Genomic DNA, 21,151 nt, shown 5'->3' on the forward strand with positions numbered 1-21,151 from the left:
ATTTCTATCAAGAGATCTGATTTGCCATCATTAAAACCTGGGGGACTAAAGTGGTTCAGTCACACCTCTGTAATTCCTCTAAACTGAAAGTGTTGGCATGATCCAAGGCTGAGATTGGATCCAGCAGCCCCCAGCACCCCACAGGAAGTTGGGAGCTCAGGGGAGCCACCCCCCTTTCCCAGTCCCCCTGTGCCCCAAGACCCCCATGGGACCGTCAGACCCACCAGACCACCTTCCCTTTTCCTCCCTTCTCCCTGTTCCTTCCACTTTTCCATGGTCCCCTCGATCCCCAGCCCAACCAGGATCACTCTGAGGTCTCAACCCCTACTTTTTTCCCCACTCTCCCACCCCTTCCACATCACCCCCCACTCCCCAGCCCCCTCATGATCAGTTTGGGGGTCCCACCCTCCCCTTTCCCCACTCTTCTGACCTCTCCCACCCATTTCCCATCACCCCCCAAACCTCAGTGCCCCTCCCCCTCCACTTTTGGGGGGTCCCACTCCCCTCCCACTCAGTTTGGGGTCCCACCTCCCCTTTATCCCCTCTGACCCCCCTTTTCCCACCAACTGCCCCCTTCCCACCCCCCACTCACCCGAGAGCTCCTCGCCCGCAGCCGGGGGGGCTCCCAGCACCACCAGTGCCCAGAGAAGTCCCCCAGAAAAGGGGTTGGGGGGGGTCCTGGGTGGGCTCTGAGTGGTTTGGGGGTCCTTGGGGAGCTGTGGGGAGGTTTTGGGGAAGTTCCCAGCACGTTTTGGGGTGAGCTGGGTGCTTTATTGAAGGGCAGGTGCCCTCTCAAAGCCCCCCCAGAGTGAGTTGACATTGGGGGAACACCGGGGGGTCCCCATTCCCGATCCATCCCGGCGTCGGTTCTGCCCCCCCCAAACTCGGCTCCACCTCACAGAGACCCTCCAAGCCCCTCCCCCACTGCCCCCAATAACCAGGACTGGGGAGAACTGGGAAGCTTTACTGGGATCACTGGGAGCAGCCGGGCGGAGGCAGAGTGACAGCAGGGGAGGGGGGGACACACGACCCCCCAAAATCCTCACGGGGATGGGGGGGGTCCAGGCTGGGCCCGAGGCTCTGGGGAGGGGCTGCGGCCGCCGCCGGCTCAGGAGCTCTGTGGGGAGAGAAAAGGGGGGGACACCGGGGTGGGGGGACAGGGGGGACACCGGGATACACCGAGACCCAGACTGGATCCAGCGGGATCATATGTACTGGGATCATACTGGGATCAGACTAGGATCATACTGGCAGCAAGTGGTTCTACGCTTGGGGCAACTGGGAGCTACTAAGATCCCACTGGGAGCCATTGGGAGCAACTGGGACCATGCTGGGCACAACTGGGATCCTATTGGGAGCAACTGGGCCCACAGTGAAGGCGGCTGGGGTCATACTGGGACTGACTGGGAGCGTTCTGAGGGCAGCTGGGACCATGTTGGCGCAACTGGGGTATACTGGGAACAAGCAGGATCACGCTGGAGGTGACTGAATAATTGGTGTTTGAAAACATATATATGTAGGGTTTATTTTAGAACAATGTTGTTTCAAAGGTAAACAGGTATGTTGCCATTTTGGGTGTTATCATCTCTATCTCTCATCTACAGCAATATGGCATAAAGAGAACCTTTAGGGAAAATGCATAAGGGAAAGGCAGGATAAGGGTAAGGGAGAGCAAGAGAAAGCAGAGACGAGAGTGGAAAGCTGTCTATAGTCACTGCCCACGGGGTCCAGAGATGGAACTTGGCAGTTGCAGCTCCAATGGCTGTCAGTTGAAGTGGTGGCCTTGATCCATTGGGGGTGGGGGAGGGAAGCCCCCACACTCCAAGAAGTTAGGAGTTATTATATCCATGGATGGTGTCCCGGGCCGTGCCACGAACCCCCAACATCTCCTGGGCCTGTGCAGAGTTCCCGTGAGGGGCCTGGGAAAAGGGTTTTTCCTGCCTTTCAAGATTGGTCGAGGGGGGAATGGGCTTTGATGGGCCATCAGAGGTCTAATGCAAAAGTCCTGCAGCTCCTCTTTGAGTGACACTTCTTCCTCACATCCAGTTTGAACCTTCCAAGCTGCATTTTACAAGTTTCATTCCAGCACCAAGAAAAGCTCCATCCTGTCACATCTCCTCTAGACCCTCTCCAGTTCTTCCTCATTCCTCTAGAATAGGGAACCTCACAGACAGACAGACCAGTCCAGATGTGCTGAGTCCAAGGGGTGACAACTCCCTTGTCTGGGTGCCCACACTCCCCCCAAGGCAGCCCCATGTGCAGTTGGCCTTAAATCAAGGGGCCGTTCTGATTCTTTGTAATGTCACGGAATCAAGTGGCACCGTGACACTGCAGGGCCTCATGGACCAAAGGAATGCAGGGACACTGTGGAATCTCATGGAACCAAGGGGCCATAGTGACTCTGAAGAGTCTCATGGCACCCCCTGTGCCTCCCCAGAACTCCATGGAATCAAGCAGAGCCGCTGCCTCCCCCCCGCCGCCGCAGGGACCGGTGTCGCCGGCTCTGCCCCGCTTGGACACCTCTGGAGTCAGCGTCTTCTTGGGCAGCACCACTGATCTCAGACCAGAGATTTGCCCAGATTTGGCTTTGCCCCCTCTTTCCTTGGTTTGTATTTTGTTCTTTGTTCATTCAGGGGGAAAAGGGGGAAGGCAGGCACGTGTTGATCCCTGTTTTGATCTGTTTACAAAAGGGAGTTGGGGCAGGGGGGCAGAGAGGAAGCAATTTCTCTCTCTGCTGTTCTTTGAACTGTTCTGTTGGTATTGCTGGTTTTGCTGCTCTATTTCTCATCAGTGAACTGCCACGGCCCGCGGGGGAAAGGAAAATGGGACCGGGCACTGCAAATCAGGGTCTTGACACAGCTGAGGTCTCGTGAAGCAATGCCAACTTTATTAGGACAAGCAGGGACTTACAGAGGGTTGGAAGAGGGGCTGGACTCAGGATAGGGGAGGAGTAAAGGATTGACAACTCAGGGGCTCTTGGGATAGGGCAACAGGGTAGAGATGGGCGGAGTCTGGGTGTCACTAGGAGAATGGGCCAATAGGAGCTACCTCTGCACTGCACCAAACAGCAGCCAATAGCAGGCAGAGGAGCGGGAAAACAGGGCAGAACAACAGGTTTGGGCGGGAAAACTGTGAGGGAAGAAGGAGACAATATGGAGGATACGATTTTTAAAACAACAAGCTGGGGTACATACAACACTAGAACAGTACAACAATAAACTGGGGAAAACTGGGGAAAAACTGTCAGTCCAATGGTAGTCACATCCGGTAAATAAACGTCTTTTCCAGTGTATTAGTGTCCATTCCGGTGTAGATTAGTCATCTCAGGGGTTATAGATCTGTCTCCAAGCCTGGTATTTCTGCCAGTCGTTTTCTTCTTCCCCAACAGTAAACTGTTATTTTTTTCACTTATACCTCTTTGTATCTTGTCTCCTTGTACTGGTGGGGAATAAAAGGGGAGTGAGTTAATTTGATTGGAGTTCCCACCTCAATAAATGTCTTTAAACCAGGACACATTGCTCAAGGGCTCTCTGAAATTTGGCATCATTCACAAAGGACTTGAAAACACATTTTGTCCCATTGTACAGAGAGATAATAAAGATGTTCTCTAGTGGTGTTCAAGAGATGGTCACTGAGGGATTTCACCAGGAAGTTGCTGCCAAGAGGACTTTGTACCATGGATTTTATTGGACACTCTTCATTCAGCCAACTTCCCACCCACCACATCTTCCACTTCTTCAGTCCAGCTCTCACCAGTCTGGCCATAAGGAGACCACAGGAAACCATGTCAAGGGCCTTGATAAAGTCTGGGCACAAAACATCCCCTTCTATTCCCTCCCACAGGGGTTCTGCAATCCCTGCCTTGTCCTTCCCATGCCTGGCAATGGCTGCAGGAGGACTTGCCCTCTCCCCTTCCCTGCTGAGCCTGAGCAGTGTGGAACTCTGCCAACCCTCCTTGCTGCCCTGTTTGCAGACTGCTTCCATGTCTGCCTTTGCCAAGGCCCCAGGAAGCTCTGGGATGGCTCTGGCCTTTCCAAGGGTTTGGGAGAGGTCTCCCAGTGACACTGCCCAGCCTGCTCAATAGCCCTGACACCAAAACCTTTTCCATAGCCCACACTTGCAGAGGAGTGCCCAGGACACAACACAGGTTGTCCTGCTGGTTCTGGAGAATGAGAATTGATTTCTTCCTCGAGGCCAACCCCTCCAACTGGATTTGAGTGCAGCTGAAAGGTTTGCTCAGCATTTTGCCCGGTGCCTCCCTGCCCTGAAGGTTTGTGGCCATCAGGCTGGAGCTGAGGGGGTTGGGCAGGTGCCTGAGGAGGGGGTAGAACAAGGGCTGTGTCCAACTGTGCCAGGAGGGCTGTGCTGGGCAAGGATGAGGAGGCTGCAGAAAACAGTGGCACTGGGGAGGGGAGAGGAGCAGCTGGAGAGACCTTGTGCCTGCCCACGCTGGGCAGGAGCTGCCCCAGGATGGCAGCTCTGAAGCACTCCCAGGATGTCCCTGGGAACAGGAGGGGAAGACTGGATCTGAAAATGGAACCTGGAAAGCAGAGAGCAGCAGTGTCATGGTGACACTGCAGGAGAGTTGCAGCCCTGGAGCAAGGTCCCAGAAGAAGTGACCCAGTCCATGCAGTGGCCTCAGAAGATCCCACAGCATCCTGGAGATGCTGGAAGGGAGCCCAGCTCTGCTTCACAAGTTCCCAGGGCCTGTCCCTGCCTGTGCTCCAAGGGCTTCCACCCCCCAGGACTGTGCTCAGAGAGCACTCAGGCCTTACAGCCAGAAAGGGGCTCAGGAGGACAGTGTGGGAGTGGCAAGAGAGCAGCTCTGCAAAGACCAAGCCCTGCTGCTCCCTGGCAGTGCTGCTGGGCTGGGATTATTGTCCCCGTCCCGTTTGCAAATACACCCTGTCCTGCAGTGTGCTGTCCTTTGGGAACATCTGAGAAGAAGGTTCTTGGATAAAGAAGGCACTGCAGGGTCCTTTATTTTGTTTAAATACTCTCTGAGCACAATTCACCATTTATTCATCTCTGGGTCCAATTCAATGGGTAGACACCTAATTAGAAGGCAGATGCATAATAATATTTCATTGCACAGAAAATTATTGCAAGAAGAACCCGATGATCGCCACGAAAAACCTGAGCAGGAAGGCTGGGCCATGAAGGAGTCCCATTCTGAATGCTATGCACCAGAAAACAGGCACTTTATTGCTCCTGAAAAGCATCCAGTCATCATTTTTCTCAGGGTGTTCTTGAGCTCTTTGTTCCTCAGACTGTAGATGAAGGGGTTCAGTGCTGGAGGCACCACCGAGTACAGAACTGATAGTGCCAGATCCAGGGGTGGGGAGGAGATGGAGGGGGGCTTCAGGTAGGCAAATGGGCCAGTGCTGACAAAGAGGGAGACCACGGCCAGGTGAGGGAGGCAGGTGGAAAAGGCTTTGTGATGTCCCTGCTGAGAGGGGATCCTCAGCACAGTCCTGAAGATCTGCACATAAGAGAAAATAATGAAAACAAACCCACCAAAACAAAAACAAGCACTAACCCCAATAAGGCCCAGTTCCCTGATGTAGGAGTGTGAGCAGGAGAGCTTGAGGATGTGTGAGATTTCACAGAAGAACTGGCCCAGGGCATTGCCCTGGCCCAGGGGCAGGGAAAATGTATTGGCTGTGTGCAGCAGAGAATAGAGAAAGCCAGTGGCCCAGGCAGCTGCTGCCATGTGGGCACAAGCTCTGCTGCCCAGGAGGGTCCCGTAGTGCAGGGGTTTGCAGATGGGAACAGAGCGGTCGTAGCACAGGATGGTGAGGAGGGAAAACTCTGCTGAGATGAAGAACAGAAAAACCTGTGCAGCACATCCCTGGTAGGAGATGGTTGTGGTGCCCCAGAGGGAATTGTGCATGGCTTTGGGGACAGTGGTGCAGGTGCAGCCCAGGTCTGTGAGGGAGAGGTGGAGCAGGAAGAAGCCCATGGGGGTGTGCAGGTGGTGGTCGCAGCTACGGCGCTGAGGATGAGGCCGTTGGCCAGGAGGGCAGCCAGGGAGATGGCCAGGAAGAGCCAGAAGTGCAGGAGCTGCAGCTCCCGCCTGTCTGCCAATGCCAGGAGGGGGAACTGGGTGAGGGAGCTGCTCTTGGGCATTTGCTGCTTCCCAGCACAGGGACACTGCTCAGAAACATGAAATGACAGGGAGAAATTAAGACAGCCCCCTCTCAGCAAAGCCAGTGCAGTTTTCAGGGAAATCCCCTCCAAGTCAAGGCATTTCTTTTCTCTGGTTTGTGCTCTCTGAGGGTACTGTGAGGAGCAGGAGCTCTGCCCATGTGCTGCCAAGGTCTCAGCTTTGCTCTGCTGCAGTGCAGACACGGAGCTGGTTTGGGACAGCTCTCATGATCACAGGGGATGTCACATGGAACCCAGCTTTGATGGAAAATTCAATTCCTGTACTGTTGTCTTGGAGCAATTTGGGCTGCAAAAGAGAGGCACAGTGTATCCTTAAAATAATTTTGACTGAGTTTTCTGATTACAATCCTAACACCTGGGGATATTTTTAGGGACAAATTTTTCCAATTACAAATCTGAAGAGTGTTGAGACAGGACAGGCAGAAGGGCTGAGCTCTCCGTTGCTTATTGCAGAGCCAGGAGAGCTGCAGTGCCTCTCAGCCTGTTTCCCATCTGCCCTGCACTTTCCCTCGGGCTGCCTTGAAGAGGACTTAACACACAGATTCTCCCCAGGCCGGCTGAGAGCTGCCCCTGGCAGGCAGCAGAGTCCCTGCCCAGCACAGCACCCTGGGCTGCAGGACCCTGCTCTGCCCCACAGCCCTGGGCACCCCTGGCTGCACCCCCGGCTTCACAGCTCTTCCAAAGTGCCCCAAAACAGCCCCTGCTCACCCATCCCATCAGCTGGGGCTGGGCCAGCTTTAGGAGATGCCTCCAGGAGCTGCCCCTGCACTGCCCTGCAGCCACAGACTCACCATGTGCAGCCCTGCCAAGATTCCTCCTGCAGGGAGCTCTCAGCCCTCCTGCCAGTGCTGAGCCCCTTGAAGCTCTGTCTGTGCCCTGCTGGTGTCCCTGAGCTGCCCTGGCAGTGCCCTCAGCCCTGCTGGGCTGTGCAGAGGAGCTGCTCACCAGCAGAGCTGTCTCTTTGAAGCTCTTCTTGCTTGCCAGGAGCTCCCTGTGTGCCAGGAGCCCGGCCCAGCTCAGCAGCACAGCAACAGCCCCAGGTATTTCATGACCCTCGGGGGGTTTGATGTTGTTTGCATGAGACTCAGGCCCTGAGAGGAAGTTCAAACAACTTCTCAGGAAGTCAAAATGAGTTTGAAATACTGAAGTTTCTTGTAGTGTTAATGGGTCCCACTGAGGGACACGACTGTGAAAGTGTCCCCAGGTTCCAATTGGAACAGAAAATTCCAGTGATGACAAGGATGGACAAGCAATGGAAAGGTGGCTCTGATGATAAGGAAACCTGGATGTGTTTTATTAGTCCAAAGGACCAAGCCCTGACCCCCAGCCCCTGGGAAGGGACATCCTGTCCCTGCCTCATTCCTCAGGGCTCTTCCTGGGGCACTGGGATGTGGGATGTGCAATGCCAAGGGCAGGCCCATGGGGTGGCACCTGCCAGGCTGCTGAGCAGGGACAAGGAGGCCATGAGGCCCCAGGGCTGCAAGGGGCACTCCCCTCCTCCTGGCATCAGGGGCACAGACAGCAGCCATGGCCAAAGGCCTGCAGAAGGTGGTTCTGTCAGGGCCTTTCAGCTTCTCCCCTCCCTGTCTCCTCTCCAGCCCAGGCTGTCCTACGGTGTCCATGCCCTGCCCCTTTCCCTGCAGGCTGTCGTCATCCCCCCGGCTGCCCCACCTGGCTGGCACCTTCCTGCACTGACATCTCTGCGTCCTCCCTGGCTCTTCCTGCACACACAGAGCCTTGGGCTCATCCACACTCCTCCTGGGGGATGTGTTGCAGCGTTTCCAATGGAGTGAAATTCCTTTTTTCTCAAGTCCACTCGGGACCTCCCCAGCTACACTTGGCATTAATTCTTTCTTTCTCATGCTCTTTTCTACTGTGACAAAAAAATCCACCATCTCTAAATCCTCTCTTCAAGCCCTCTCAGGACTGTCCTGTACTGTCCTCAGTCTCCACACCGGTGAGGCCACAGCTCCTTAGCCCCTCTCCAGTGCTCATGTGCTTGAGACCTTTCCAGCCCATCTCGGGAGATCTCTGGGCACTCACAGATGTTTTTGCAGATGAAAACGTCGTGCTCATAGTGTGAGGAAATCACAGTTACCATGGCAGCCATCATAAATTCCCATTGCTACCGTCAGTTACCATGGCAAACATCATACATTCCCCTTTCTAAGGTCAGTTACCACAGCAACCATCATAATTCACACTGGTGCAGTCGGTTACCATGGAAACCATTATTCAGTTGTGTTGCTCCTTTCAGTTACCATGGCAACCAGCATACATTCCCATTCCTGCGGTCAGTTACCATGGGAACCATTACACATTTTCATTGCTATGGTCAGTTACCTTGGTAACCATCATTCATTCTTATTGCTACGGTACGTTACCATGGCAACCATCACACATTCCCATTCCTATGCTCAGTTACCATGCGAAACAGCATACATTCCCGTTGCTATGGTTGGTTACCATGGCAACCATCAGACATTGCCATTGCTATGGTCAGTTACCATGGCAACCATTACACATTCCCATTGCTGTGGTCGTTACACAAAGGCTGTCCCTTCTCTGCCCAGCCAAGGCTGGGCCAGGCACGAGTCCAAATCCCATCAGCCCAGGCTGTCCACACTTGTTTCCTCCCTCTGCTGGCTCTGCTCTCCCCCAGCATTTCAGCAGCATGTGCTGATCTCCTCAGGGATCAGGCCTGGGATTTTCCCCCTGGGCCTGAGTCCCAGCACGTCCACCCCCAAGGCCACTGTCAGCAAAGCCTCTGCACAGCCCAGCTCTCGGGGCTTTCAGAGCAGCTTTCCCCACTGCAAGTCTGTTCTGACCCCGGTGCCCCCACTGAGGGGCTGCAGCCAGACAGGCCCCAATGCCCTGCGTGTGGGGCACAGGCAGGAGGAGCTGCAGCCCCAAGTCTCTCTTCATTCCACTTGCAGGCAATAACAGCCCAGGCCTGCTGAGACAGCTCCCAGGTTGCAGGGCTGTGATGGGCTGGGAGAGAAGGTCAAGGAGACCCAGGAGAGAAGGAGCAGGAGAGAGGTGTCCTCAGCAGGAAGGAGCTTCTGGGACCTGTGGAGCTGCTCTAGGGGATGAACAAACTGGGTGAACTTTTGTGGGTGAGGGTGAGAGGAGAGAGTGGTTTGGGTGACATTGTGGAGTGAGACAAAGAGCCCATTCCAGTTGGCTTTGATAACCCTGGAATTCACTGGAAAGGCAGCACGAGAGGATGGAAAGAGTCCCAGAGGTTGGTGCAGGGTCTTGGTGAAGACAGCCCTTGGGCCACAGGCCTTTAGAGCACAGCTGCCAGGCTGGTGGACAACAGGGAGGCTCATCTGCATCTGCTTCTGTCCAAGGGGAACCAAGAGGTTCCCATAGTAAGTGACTGTAGTGATGGGAATGTACGATGGTTGCCATGGTAAGTGACTGTAGCAACGCGACTGTATGATTGTTGCCATGGTAACTGACCATAGCAATGGGAATGTATGATGGTTGCTATAGTAACCGACTGTAGCAATGGGAGTGTGTGGTGGTGGTTGCCATGGTAACCAGCCGTGGCAATTAGAATGTATGGTGGTTGCCATGGTAAGCGACCAGAGCAATAAGAATGTATGATGGTTTCCATAGTAACCGACTGTAGCGATAGGAATGTATGATGGTTGCTATGGTAACTGACCATTGCAATGGGAATGTGTGATGGTTGCCATGGTAACTGACCGTTGCAATGGGAATGTGTGGTGGTTGCCATGGTAACCTCCCATAGCAAGGGGAATGTATGATGGTTGCCATGGTAACTGACTGTAGAAACGGGAATGTGTGGTGCTTGACATGGTAACCGACTGCACCAGTGGGAGGTATGGTGATTGCCATGGTAACCGACCATAGCAGTGGGATGGTTGCCATGGTAGCTAGCTGTAGCAATTTGAATCTATGCTGGTTGCCGTAGTAACTGACCGTAGAAACTGGAATGTATGGTGGTTGCCATAGTAACCGAGTGTACCAGTGGGAGGTATGCTTGTTGCCATGGTAACCGACTGTTGCAACACAACTGTATGATGTTTGCCATGGTAACTGACCGTAGCAACAGGAATGAATGATGGCTGCCATGGTAACCGACCATAGCAATGGGAATGTATGATGGTTGCCATGGTAACTGACCATAGAATTGGGAATGTATGATGGTTGCCATGGTAACCGACCATAGCATTGGGAATTTATTATGGTTGCCATGGTAACCAACCATAGCAATAAGAATGTATGATGGTTTCCATGGTAAATGACGATAGCAATGGAAATGTATGGTGGTTGCCATGGTAACTGACTGTATCAGTGGGAAGTATGATGGGAGGGGGGTGGGAAAGCAGGAGGGGTGTGTGCAGCCTGCAAGGCCAGAGCAGCAGCAGGGCCAGGGCAGGACAGCCTGCAGGAGAGATGGCCAAGGGCTCTGGCAGGGCTGCAAGGCCCAAAGGCACCCAGGCCTTTGTCCCCTTGCCTCTGGCAGCTGCCTCTGCCACTCAGGCCACCACAAGCAACTTTCCTGGCAGGTTCTGCCCTTGGGTTCTGCCTCGCCCCTCCCTCAGGAGCCTGGCAGGGGTTGCCCAGTTTTGGGCCTTTGTTGTTCCTCCCCCTCCCCTCCCAGTGCCCCCCAAACAGCCCTGAGCCAGCCGGGAGGGACAGGATCTGCTGGGCCAGGGCCTGGGGCTCAGGCCTTGGCCTTTGTGCTCCACAAAACCAAGGCAGGCTTTGCTCAGCATTGCAGGGGCCTGCCCAGAGCCTTTGTCTGCCTGCACTCCTGGCCTCCAAGGAGCTGCTCCAAGGAGTCCCTGGGGAGGCTTTGGCAGTGCCTGCCCTCAGTGGGGCCCAGCAATGCTTCAAGGCACTGGCAGTTTGGCTTCTGACTTCTTCAGCAGCTGCTTCAATCTTCTCTCACTACCTCAGGATCATGGGCTGGGCTGCAAACACACCGTGGGGCTCATTAAAATCCTGAAATCCCTCAGGATCTCTTTGTCTTCCTTTAATTGTCTTCAAGGTAATTTCAAAACAAGTCTTCAAAGTTTGTACTTTTTTTGTTTTAATTCAATTATGGATATATTTTAGTTCAGAGAAGAGGTGATAGAGGTGTTCTCCAAGTGATCTTGATGCTGAGTGTCTCCTCAGGAGATCCACACTGACCCTGGATGATCAACCTCGCTCCTCATCCCCCAACCTCACCAGTTCTGACATGGCCCATCTTGGACTGACAGCTGATGCAGCTCCAAACACACTGTGGAATCCATACTCTCCCTTACCCTTATCCTGCCTTTCCCTTATGCATTTTCCCTAAAGGTTCTCTTTATGCCATGTTGCTGTAGATGAGAGATAGAGATGATAACACCCAAAATGGCAACATACCTGTTTACCTTTGAAACAACATTGTTCTAAAATAAACCCTACATATATGTTTTCAAACACCGATTATTCAGTGTTGTTTCACTCTAATCCACCCCAAGGGATTTATTAATAAGAACCTGGTTACCCCCCCCTTTCTGGAGAGGGTGGTAGCAGACCCCTTGTAGCAGGAAAAGAATCTGATGGGAGAATGCAAGCACTGCCAGCTCTCTGTGGGGAGTTACTGCTGGTGCCAAGGGCTTGGTTTAGTGTTGAATTGGGCCCAACCCAGCCTGGTTCCCCAACCTTCAGATACACATCCTGCTTTTGGAAGCAGAGTTTGACAGGTCAGCTGCTCACTGGCCTGGGAATATGTGACTGCTGATCCATCCCTGGATAAGCATAAAAGCCCAGGGCCAACTTTGACAGAGCAGATTCTTCCACAGACTTTGTTGAAGTGTGTGCAGCTTCTGCTGGGAAGCAGGGACAGCTCTTGATGGTCACTGCCCAGGGGGGAAAAGAAAGAGAGAGCTCTGCCTTGATTTATTTCTATCAGACCCCGCCGGGCCCTCCCCGCTTCCTGCCGGGATCGGACACCGCCGGCGGCCCCGGCCCTGCCGGGCTCCATCAGCCTGAGGAATTGCTCCGGAGGAGGGGCCGGGGCTTCCTCTTGGCCTTCGTCTCCCTGGCGCTGGGGCTCGGCTTCTACCTGCGCCAGAAGGTGAGGGGGGTCCCAGGGGGTCGTGTGTCCCCCCAGAGCGTCTGTGCCCCCCCGGGGACTCCCCACCCCGGTGTCCCCCCCTTTTCTCTCCCCACAGAGCTCCTGAGCCGCCGGCGGCCGCAGCCCCTCCCCGGGGCCTCGGGCCCAGCCTGGACCCCCCCATCCCCGTGAGGATTTTGGGGGGTCGTGTGTCCCCCCTGTCCCTGCTGTCACTCTGCCTCCAGCCGGCTGCTCCCAGTGATCCCAGGAAAGCTTCCAGTTCTCCCCAGTCCCGGTTATTAATATTTATATATATTAATATATGTTTTTATATATTTTTATATAATATATTGATATATGGTATATATCAATAATATATACTAATATATTAATTATATATTTATATATAATGTATTGATATATAATATATATCAATAATATATAAATATATAAAATATATATAAAATAAATATTCAAATATATAAAGAATATATACATTTATATATATGTTTTTATATATCAATATATAAATATATTGATATATAATATATATCAATAACATATGTAAGTATATAAAATGTATATAAAATGTATATAAAATGTATATAAAATAAATAAACATTTAAATACATAAATGATGTATAGAAATTAATACATAAATATGTCTTTATGTATTTATATATATTGATATATAATTTATATCAATAATATATATACAAATGTATAATACGTGTATATAAATAAATAAATAAATAAATTACATAAAAGTATATTGAGATAAATAAATTATTGATATAATATTTCAGATCCACACTTGTAAGGAACAGAAACCCAGAGCCGGGTGGTTTCCAACCAGAATTTATTATCTGAGAAAAGCAAATTCAGCACTGGGTGATCAGGGAGGGGTTTGAACAACCCCCAAAGGAGACACTTGTTCTATTTTATTCTCTATATAAATATATATATTCATTACACATTGTCAAGTCAGACATTGTGTAGATAACAAGCAAACATCTGCTCAAAGTTATCAATTTTTCAGAAAGGTGTCATTATCTATAACTAAACCAAGTCCCTTCACGATGAACCTTAGACAAGGTAAAAGGGAGGTAACTTGGTTTATGTCTTTACAGGGGCCCAATTAAGTTTTACGATTTCTTTTTCTTTTCTCTCTCCGAGTTGTGTTGACTTTAGGTTGTTTTCTTTTTAATTAGCTCGAATCATTCTCCCTTTTACCTTGTCTAAAATTTATCTGAAAGACACCCCAGTCCCCTCCCAGTCCCTCCCAGTGGCTCCTGGCACTGGCTGCATTAACCAGTCCCGTTGGCTGGCGGGACTGGTTTCGCCTTCGGGGTGTTCTCTGCACAGGAGCAGTTCCCAGGGCTGATGGTCTCTGGGTGGTGTGGAGGTTGCTGGTCTGTGGTGCTGCAGATCCAGGAGATGGCAGCTGGGCGCTGGGGCTGGGGCTGACGGTCTCCAGTGCTGGAGAACTGGGAGACAGCCCTGATAGCGCCAGGCTGCCTGTGTTGGGGCTGATGGTCTCAGGTTCCCTGGAGCTGTCAGAAGGCTCCAGTCCTGACTGTCTGGCCACGCTGACACCAGCAAGCCCTGAGTCATCTCAGGAGGCTGTGAGGGGAAGCAGGAGGGACAAGATCGTTCCAGACCTGGGACAAGATAGGCCAGAGCAGTGCGGCTCTGCCAAACCCGCCCTGGGCACCCACTGCCAGGCCCAGGGGCACCAGGCCCAGGGGCACCAGGTTTGTTTGCCTCTTACCTGTGCCCAGACCAGCACAGCCATCACATTCCCAGCTGGTTATGCTGTCCCTCAGGCCAGAGCAGTGTCTGTGGGTGCCCTCGGCAGCACAGGAGGAGCACCAGAGCAATTCCCAGGGCCTGGGGAAGCAAACGGGTTCAGGGAGGTGAGGACAAAGTGTCCAAAGCGTGGGATTATCTGGCTGAGCTCTTCTCCTGGGTCCTTCTGCTTCACAGCCAGAGTGAGGCCCTGGTGCTGCTGAGCCCCTGCTGTGCCCCCCGGGGTGACAGAACCACTCCTACTTGGATGCAGTCCCTGTGGAACCAGGCGGTTCTGCAGGCTGGCCCAAATCTCCCTGCTCTTGTCAGGCTCTCACCTTCTGTGCTGCCTGGGAGACTATATCTGGGATCTCCCTTGGGAGAAAGCCAAGGAGTCCTACTCGATCGTTCTCTTGCTGACGAAGGAGGCTGGCAAAAACCTGCAGGAAAGATGATGCACTGCTGAGGAGAGAGGGTGGTGGGAACTGCCCATTGGAAAGCTGGAGAGAGCCCACGGAGCAACTCACCAGGCAGAACACGTGGGCACAGAAACCATTTATCTGAAGGTTTTCTCCACAGATGTCCGGGTCAGCCTCTGATCGCTGGCACAGCAGGCATGCTGGAGGGAGAGAGACACCAAAGCAAGAGGTGGCTCTTTCAGTGGGACAATGGAAAATGGCAAGCTCGTGCCCTTGTGTCCTGCCCCAGCCTTCCCCCGCTATTGTGCCTTCGCCATGGTAGCTAAACTCCAGCAAACCCCACCAGCTTCAGCAGAAATTATTTGTGTTGGCTTAGCACAGATCAGGACTCCAGCATCTCACTAGGAGAACACGTTTTGCCTTTGCCCCAGCAGAAGGAACTCCACCACCACCAGCAGTTTGCAACGACAACAGGACCCGCACACTGAGGGGTTTCAATGAGCTGGAGGCAAGGCACGCAGCCTCTTCAAGTGTCACATCAAACAGCAAGGAAAAGGGCAGGAAAAGGCTACCTTGGAACTGGAGTTCTCACTCGTGCCTGGGGGCCGGACAGTCTTGGGCAGCTTTGTCTCCTGAGGGCTGTCCGGCTTCTTCCTGAGCCTGAGACCAACCTCCCTGAAGTCAAAGATGGTCAGCTGGAAGGCAAAAAAACCAGCAAGAGCCTCAGAAATGCCCTTGTTTAGAAAGGCTTTTCTTGTTCAAGTGGCTCTGATGAGTCATTTGTGATCACAGCCACCAGGACAGTCCTGGAAGTCCTGGACCTGCTGAAGTATTAAACATCAGAAAATTAATGGTATAGAGCAGAACACACTTGCTCTAACCAGGCAGCCTGGGTAAACTCAAATTTAGACAGAAGGAGCACAGAAACATGACAGTATTTGAAGACAGTCTACCTGCATCTGCAAAAAAAAAAAAGCTTTCTAAAAGTCCAGATACTTTACAAAATGTATCCCCTCCACATAAAAAATCAGATTTCTTTTCTTACCATCTGCACAGTAGCAAAAAGGCAAATTTCAAGATAAAAAAATAACAAGGAAATGAACATACTACCACAAGTTACAGCCACTCCTACCTGAGAAAATAACTCATGAACGTTTCCTCTGAAGCCACTCAGACAATAAGGAATTGTTCATGGCATTCTACCTGGAAAAAAAAAAAAGGATGGAAATTTTCAACATTTTGCTTTAGAAAAGCAGAACAAGTCACATGCCTGAAATGTATTGATCTTTAGGTAATTATTAAGTCAAGAAAACTTATGAGAGCAGTAACTGTATCTTTACAATTCTAAAAATAAAAGGACATTCTTGGCTGAAATAAAACACTGGAGATGACAGTGACTGACACACAACACACACGACCTGTGCTTCTCATGACTAACTGCAATCTGCTCTTCTGTCTTCCATTACTTTAATTTTGAAAGACTTGGAGATCAAATGCAAACTTAACCTTTTTTATTGAGTAACTTATCACCCAATACCCCTCACCCCTTGTGCTTTTTTTTCACATTAAAGTCTTTAGAACCAGGCTATGCAAAATTAAATAAAACCTTTAGGGACAGCAAAGTTATTTCAAAATGGCTTCTGTCATCAGCTTCTCTGAATTGTAAGTCCTACCTTGCTTGATCTTCCCCAAAAATGCATCTTTTTGCCCTTTAGAAAACAGTTTTAAAGCTTTCAGCTTCTTTAACCTTTTGTCAGATCCCAAACCAGGGTCTTTAACAAAAGGAACACTATATTTGCACTACCTCCAGCCAACTTTTCTTGCCTTTTGTGAAGGCAAAAATGGTATTTTATTTTACAGCAGTTATATTTATCATCCCCACTACTTCATACTTAAGAAGAAGACTGGAATCATTGGGTAAAAACACAATTTTAAAAAACATTCCTTGCTAAATTAAAAGGTATCCAAATATAAATTACAATTCCTACACCTTGAATATAAAAAAGCAGAACTGTTAAACAAAACACACTACGAATTAAGAGGAATTAATTTTTTGAGACAATTACTTGCTATTTTATTTTCAGTTGTTTAAAGAAACCACTCAAAGCTATCAAAAAAAAAAAATCCCATAACATCTTTAAGAAAAGAGAAATCCAGCAGACACCCACCTACAGCCAGAACTTCCTTTAGGGCACAGTGTGTATGCCAGAACCTGTTCTATACTGCAGAACTGTGGCTGGGTTAGAAAACCACCATAATCCAAATCTAAAATAAAGACAGAACATTTTGCATAAAGGTGGAGAAGTCCAGCAGTTGCTAAAACCTGTATTTCTATTTCCAAAAAAGGGCAAACTTATATTGTTGTAATGACAGATTCACATTTGCAGAGGAAGTATTGAATAATCCAGATTTACCTCCAACTGCAATGTTTAAAACCTGCACGGAGTTTTATAACCTTGCTCAAGTGTACACCATAGAAATCCAACAAATATGGCTAAACACAGCCTCCAACTAAAACTAAAGCTCTTAATATTTACCTCTTCCTCTATCACAGTGACTTTTTGTGATATATAAATAACCGTGATTCGTGAAACAAATGGGTGGTTACATCAAAATAAAACAAACGGATTGTAAAACTTAATTACACCCCCATAAAGAAATAAAACAGACCCTCACAAGGTCAAGAGGCCTAAAACCTCCTTACTATCCTAAGAATAAAATATAGTAGAACTTTAAATCTTTAGGCGCCTGTTTCTCCAAGAATGCAGGAATTATGACTGGTTGTAGAGATAACCCTTTAGCTTTAGCTGTAAGAAAACCCATCTATTAAATACTTAGCAAAAACCTGTAGAATGTATATGCATATGATATAATTAATATGCATGAAGTAGCTAAGATAAATACTAAATGTACCCTGTAGTAGGGGGGTGCAGATTTGGGAAACTGGTCCCATTTCTGTCACCCAGCCGGCTGCTGCTTTTACCAGATAATAAACTATTATTCGAAACTTATAGAAACTCGAGACTTTTCATACATTCAGAATTCCAATTTTGCCCTTACAGTGGTAATTGCTGAATGCCAGCTAACACATAACAAACGTCAGGCATTCCACTTAAACTTGCATTTTTAGAAAGTCTTGCAAAAGGTCTTCTACAACTTCTAAAATTATTAGGCACCGAAAAGAAGATAAAAAATGCTCCAGAAAGAGAAATGACTGTGAGGTCTCTGAAAAACGCATGAACTGAACACTAAAAACAAACCTGACACCCCAGAAACGTTTTTAAAAGCTTTCCACGTAACACACAAACTCATCCGTTTCCTTATCCTGTAACTCATATTTAAGTAACTGCCTTTGCTTCCCAGAGTGCCCCCCCTGTGCCCGGGGCCGCACCGGGGACCCAAAACCCGCCGCTGCCCCCTCGGTGCTGCATCGGGGCCGGGCCGGGCGGCCCCCGCGGGTGCTGCAGGGCCGGGACGGCAGCGCCGCAGCCGCCGAGGGGCACCGGGGCTCCCCCGGTCCCGCCGCTCCCCCTCACCCCCCACGGGCAGGACACGGCCGGGGGGCCCCGACAGTTCCCGCGGGTCCCCTCAGCGAGCGGCGAGGGGTGGCAGGGGGGGCCGGCAGAGGCAGCGCCCCCTTCCCCTCCCGGCTCCGAGGACATTTTGTTTTCCCTCCCCAGGACAAAGGACAAGGAGGAGCGCGGAGACCCCGGCACTCACCTGGCGAAGAGCAGCCCGCTGGCCGGCACCGGGGGCCCCGAGGACGGGGCGCTGCTCCGATGCTCGCCCTTCCCGCGGCCAAGGGCGGCCCCGCGCCCGCCCGGCGAGGGAGCGGCGCGGGCAGCGCTCGCAGTCCCGGCGCCATTGCTGCCCGCCCGTCCCAGCCCCTCTCGGCAGCCCCGCTCGCCCCCAGGGTGCCGGGCCCGACTCGGCCCTCCAGCGCTGCACCCGGGGATCCGGCCGGGTGTCCCCCGAGCGAGCGGCGGGCAGCGCGCCCGGGAGCCGTGCGGGAGCCGCCGCTGCTCCCCGGCCATCCTGTGCCGTGCGGGTGAGGGAGCCGCCGCCATCTCGGCTCCTTCCTCCCCGCCCCCCGCACAACATGGCCGCCCGCTCGCTCCTCCCGTTGGCCTCGGAAACGGGATGAATTCACTCCACTCGAACGAGATGAATCGCAGCTACTCCAGAAGGAAAAGAAAAACAGCCCAGGCCTTCAAAGCCACAAGTATAGAACGGAGATTTTTATACAAACATGTATTTTTTTAATTTTTATAGACAGTCTGACAAAGCCCTGAATCCCCCCGTTGTAATGCACCATATATATAAAAGACCCCTTATATTACTAACTCAAAACAAACTTCTTCATATTTATCAATACTCGTTTGATATGGGGTCCAATCAATTTTTGCTGTAATGATTCACCACACGCTTGGATTAGAATGTCACCTGAACAGAAATAGCTCCTGAGTCAGGCTCATGTTTCCTATGAGCTTTTATATTTTCTGCCTGCAGTCAATTCACTACAAACTGGCTCCTGACAGAGCTTTACCCAGCTGGGAGAGCTCATCAGCCCAGGGACTAGAGCAGCTCTGGACACGCTGGCCTCCTAAACTCCAGAATCAGCAGCTTTAAGCGTTGCAGGAAAGAGATTTACATGCTGAAACAAATACTCTCTCTCTCTGACCAAGCCATTAACAGTGAGAATCTTGTCTCAGCTTAAAACCATTCACAGCTCACTTTTTTTTTAATATTTAGTCACAGATTAGTGTTAGACGGTGAGCTGGGAGAAAATGTGAGCAGTCCAAGAAAACACTGTTTAATAATAGTAATGCCTCTAAAAAGAAGCTATCACCTCTCTCTACAAATGTGTCTTGGATTAAGGTCTAGAAACATTGAATTTAATGACAAAAGCTGAGATTTTGATCTCTCCTTGTTACTCCAAACACATGGGTCTTAAGTTACACACCTGTGCCTTTAATTCAGCACTGAGTAATTACATTTAGGTGGGTGGAATCACTCCAGGTTTTTCTTGGTGTGCCTAAACTGAATGTTGTCCTAAGGATTTGGAAGCATATGAAGTGAATTTAGGAATGAACATGTATGTCAGTAGTTGCAAAATGCAACTGAAATGAACTGTCCCAGTCTGTAGAAGGAAAGCAGAGGTCTAAATTTCAAGAGTAAAAGCAAGCACGTAGCTTTGCACATGTAGGTATAATTGCATCAGCATTCCCTGTGTTTTCCCCAACACTACTTCTTCTTTCCTATTTTTAATAATAATGGCAAAAGGAATAATATAAATTTAGGTTGTCTTGGGTACTTCACCTTTTACTCATCTCCTTCAGGAAAACTTTAAAGCCTTTCCATAAAACAGAATATTGGCTATGAAGAGACCAAATGTTAGACTCAAGTGGAAGGAAATAGGTCAAAATAAAATGCATTTAACTGAGAAACTGTCTTCTACAGCACGATTTCATCAGCTCTGCCTCCTCAAGAAGTCAGGAAAAAACAGTACAGCTGCATGAAAAGTAAATGAGCAGCTTTTTCTGACTCCAGAACCAGAAAATAATGACATGAAACCCAAATCCAATGCAGCACTATCACTTGTCTTTCCAAATGCCAGCATTAATTCTCTCTCTCGCAGCTCCCAGAGACTTGTTAAACAAAGGAGCCCCATAATGTACTTTGCAAGTGAAAGGTCCCGGAGTGGAAGAAGTCAACTCCAACACAGAAGGCCCTTAACAGAAACGCTGCAGCTCGCTCCAGGAGTTTTGCACCGAAGGGGATCTGCCTGACCTGGCTCCTGCCACAATCCCTGTTTTCTCCTTGCATCAAACAAACAGTTCTGCAGCACTAGCAATAGGCTGGGCTTTTAGATCAAAACTAGTGTCTCAAAACCTGGAAGTCAAGTCAACCCGTGCAAGTCACAAAGGGCTGGTTTGGTGTGTGCACAGAGCAGTCAGGCATCTTTTTATACCAGAAACAAATTCTCTGTTTAACACATGCCTGATGAGCTGCATTTTCCCTGCACACCTGGGCCATGCCCCGGATGCTGAGTGCTCAGCCAGGATGTCATCCTGATTATCCTCCCTATGCCCCTGGGGGCATTTTTGGAGCCAATTTACACCTCTAATATTTTTTGTCTCCTGGAGAGAGAACTGATTTTGCTTGCACATTGTAATCCTTCAGAAGAACTTTTCCCTTTTCCCCCTAGTTTTCCTCACTTGTTGTTAATACTTTTTCCCCCTTAAGTTTAAAAATTAAAACCTTTGCTCTGAAAGAGAGCAAAGGAAGAATGAAGAAGCTTCAAACCAAGGAGAAAAACCTTAAAATCCGAATTTCTGTGAACAGCAGAACAAGTCTCCTCCCGCTGCATTAATGCCGCCTCACGAAACGGCGATGGCCTCTGCAGGCAGCTGCCTAAAAACACCCACGGCTCCTCGGGAACACAGACATGCAATTGTTATAATTTTTTTCCCCCCCTAAAGATTTAATTTTTCTCTCTTTACATTCAACCCCTCGGTGACTCCCGAGAGCCCTCTGCAAAGCCATAAACTGACTTTTGGAGGAGCTTTTGGACACCCCCGGCAATGGAGCGGCGCTACGCAAATTGCGTAAGGGGGCCAGCAATCCTGCGGCGCTACGCAAACAGCGTAAGGAGGGCGCCGGTAATGGCAATGGGGGAGTTACATCAGTTGCGTAAAGATACGCAAAAGGC

At 50.4% G+C, this 21,151-nt stretch overlaps 1 protein-coding gene across 7 annotated transcripts; it reads right to left on the bottom strand.

Annotated features, from left to right (window-relative positions):
* Nucleotides 1-13,506: 13,506 nt before the first annotated feature.
* LOC113983739 (translation initiation factor IF-2-like) lies at nt 13,507-21,093 on the bottom strand. 7 transcript variants are annotated; one of them, XR_005566803.1, is made up of 8 exons: nt 18,160-21,093; nt 16,608-16,704; nt 15,572-15,642; nt 15,012-15,134; nt 14,548-14,639; nt 14,359-14,460; nt 14,004-14,122; nt 13,507-13,855 (listed from the first exon to the last, which is right to left on the bottom strand). XR_005566803.1 is itself a non-coding variant. In XM_039390151.1 (2 exons), exons 1-2 carry the CDS (start codon nt 18,504-18,506, stop codon nt 15,639-15,641), a joined length of 351 nt encoding a protein of 116 aa, XP_039246085.1. In that variant the 5' UTR covers nt 18,507-21,093; the 3' UTR covers nt 15,419-15,638. The 7 variants fall into 7 exon arrangements, 1 of the variants encoding a protein (XP_039246085.1); XR_005566804.1 differs by having other exon boundaries at nt 14,548-15,134; nt 16,612-16,704; XR_005566802.1 differs by having other exon boundaries at nt 14,548-15,134.
* Between the last annotated feature and the right edge of the window lie 58 nt (nt 21,094-21,151).

Source organism: Pipra filicauda, unplaced genomic scaffold (genome assembly GCF_003945595.2).
Source record: "Pipra filicauda isolate LSUMZ 115617 unplaced genomic scaffold, ASM394559v2 scaffold808_size78260_pilon, whole genome shotgun sequence".
Taxonomy (NCBI): Eukaryota; Metazoa; Chordata; class Aves; order Passeriformes; family Pipridae; genus Pipra; species Pipra filicauda.

What these genes read in the sequence shown, in the direction of transcription:
- LOC113983739 (XM_039390151.1), bottom strand. Translation starts at nt 18,506, where the DNA reads ATGGCGGCGGCTCCCTCACCCGCACGGCACAGGATGGCCGGGGAGCAG.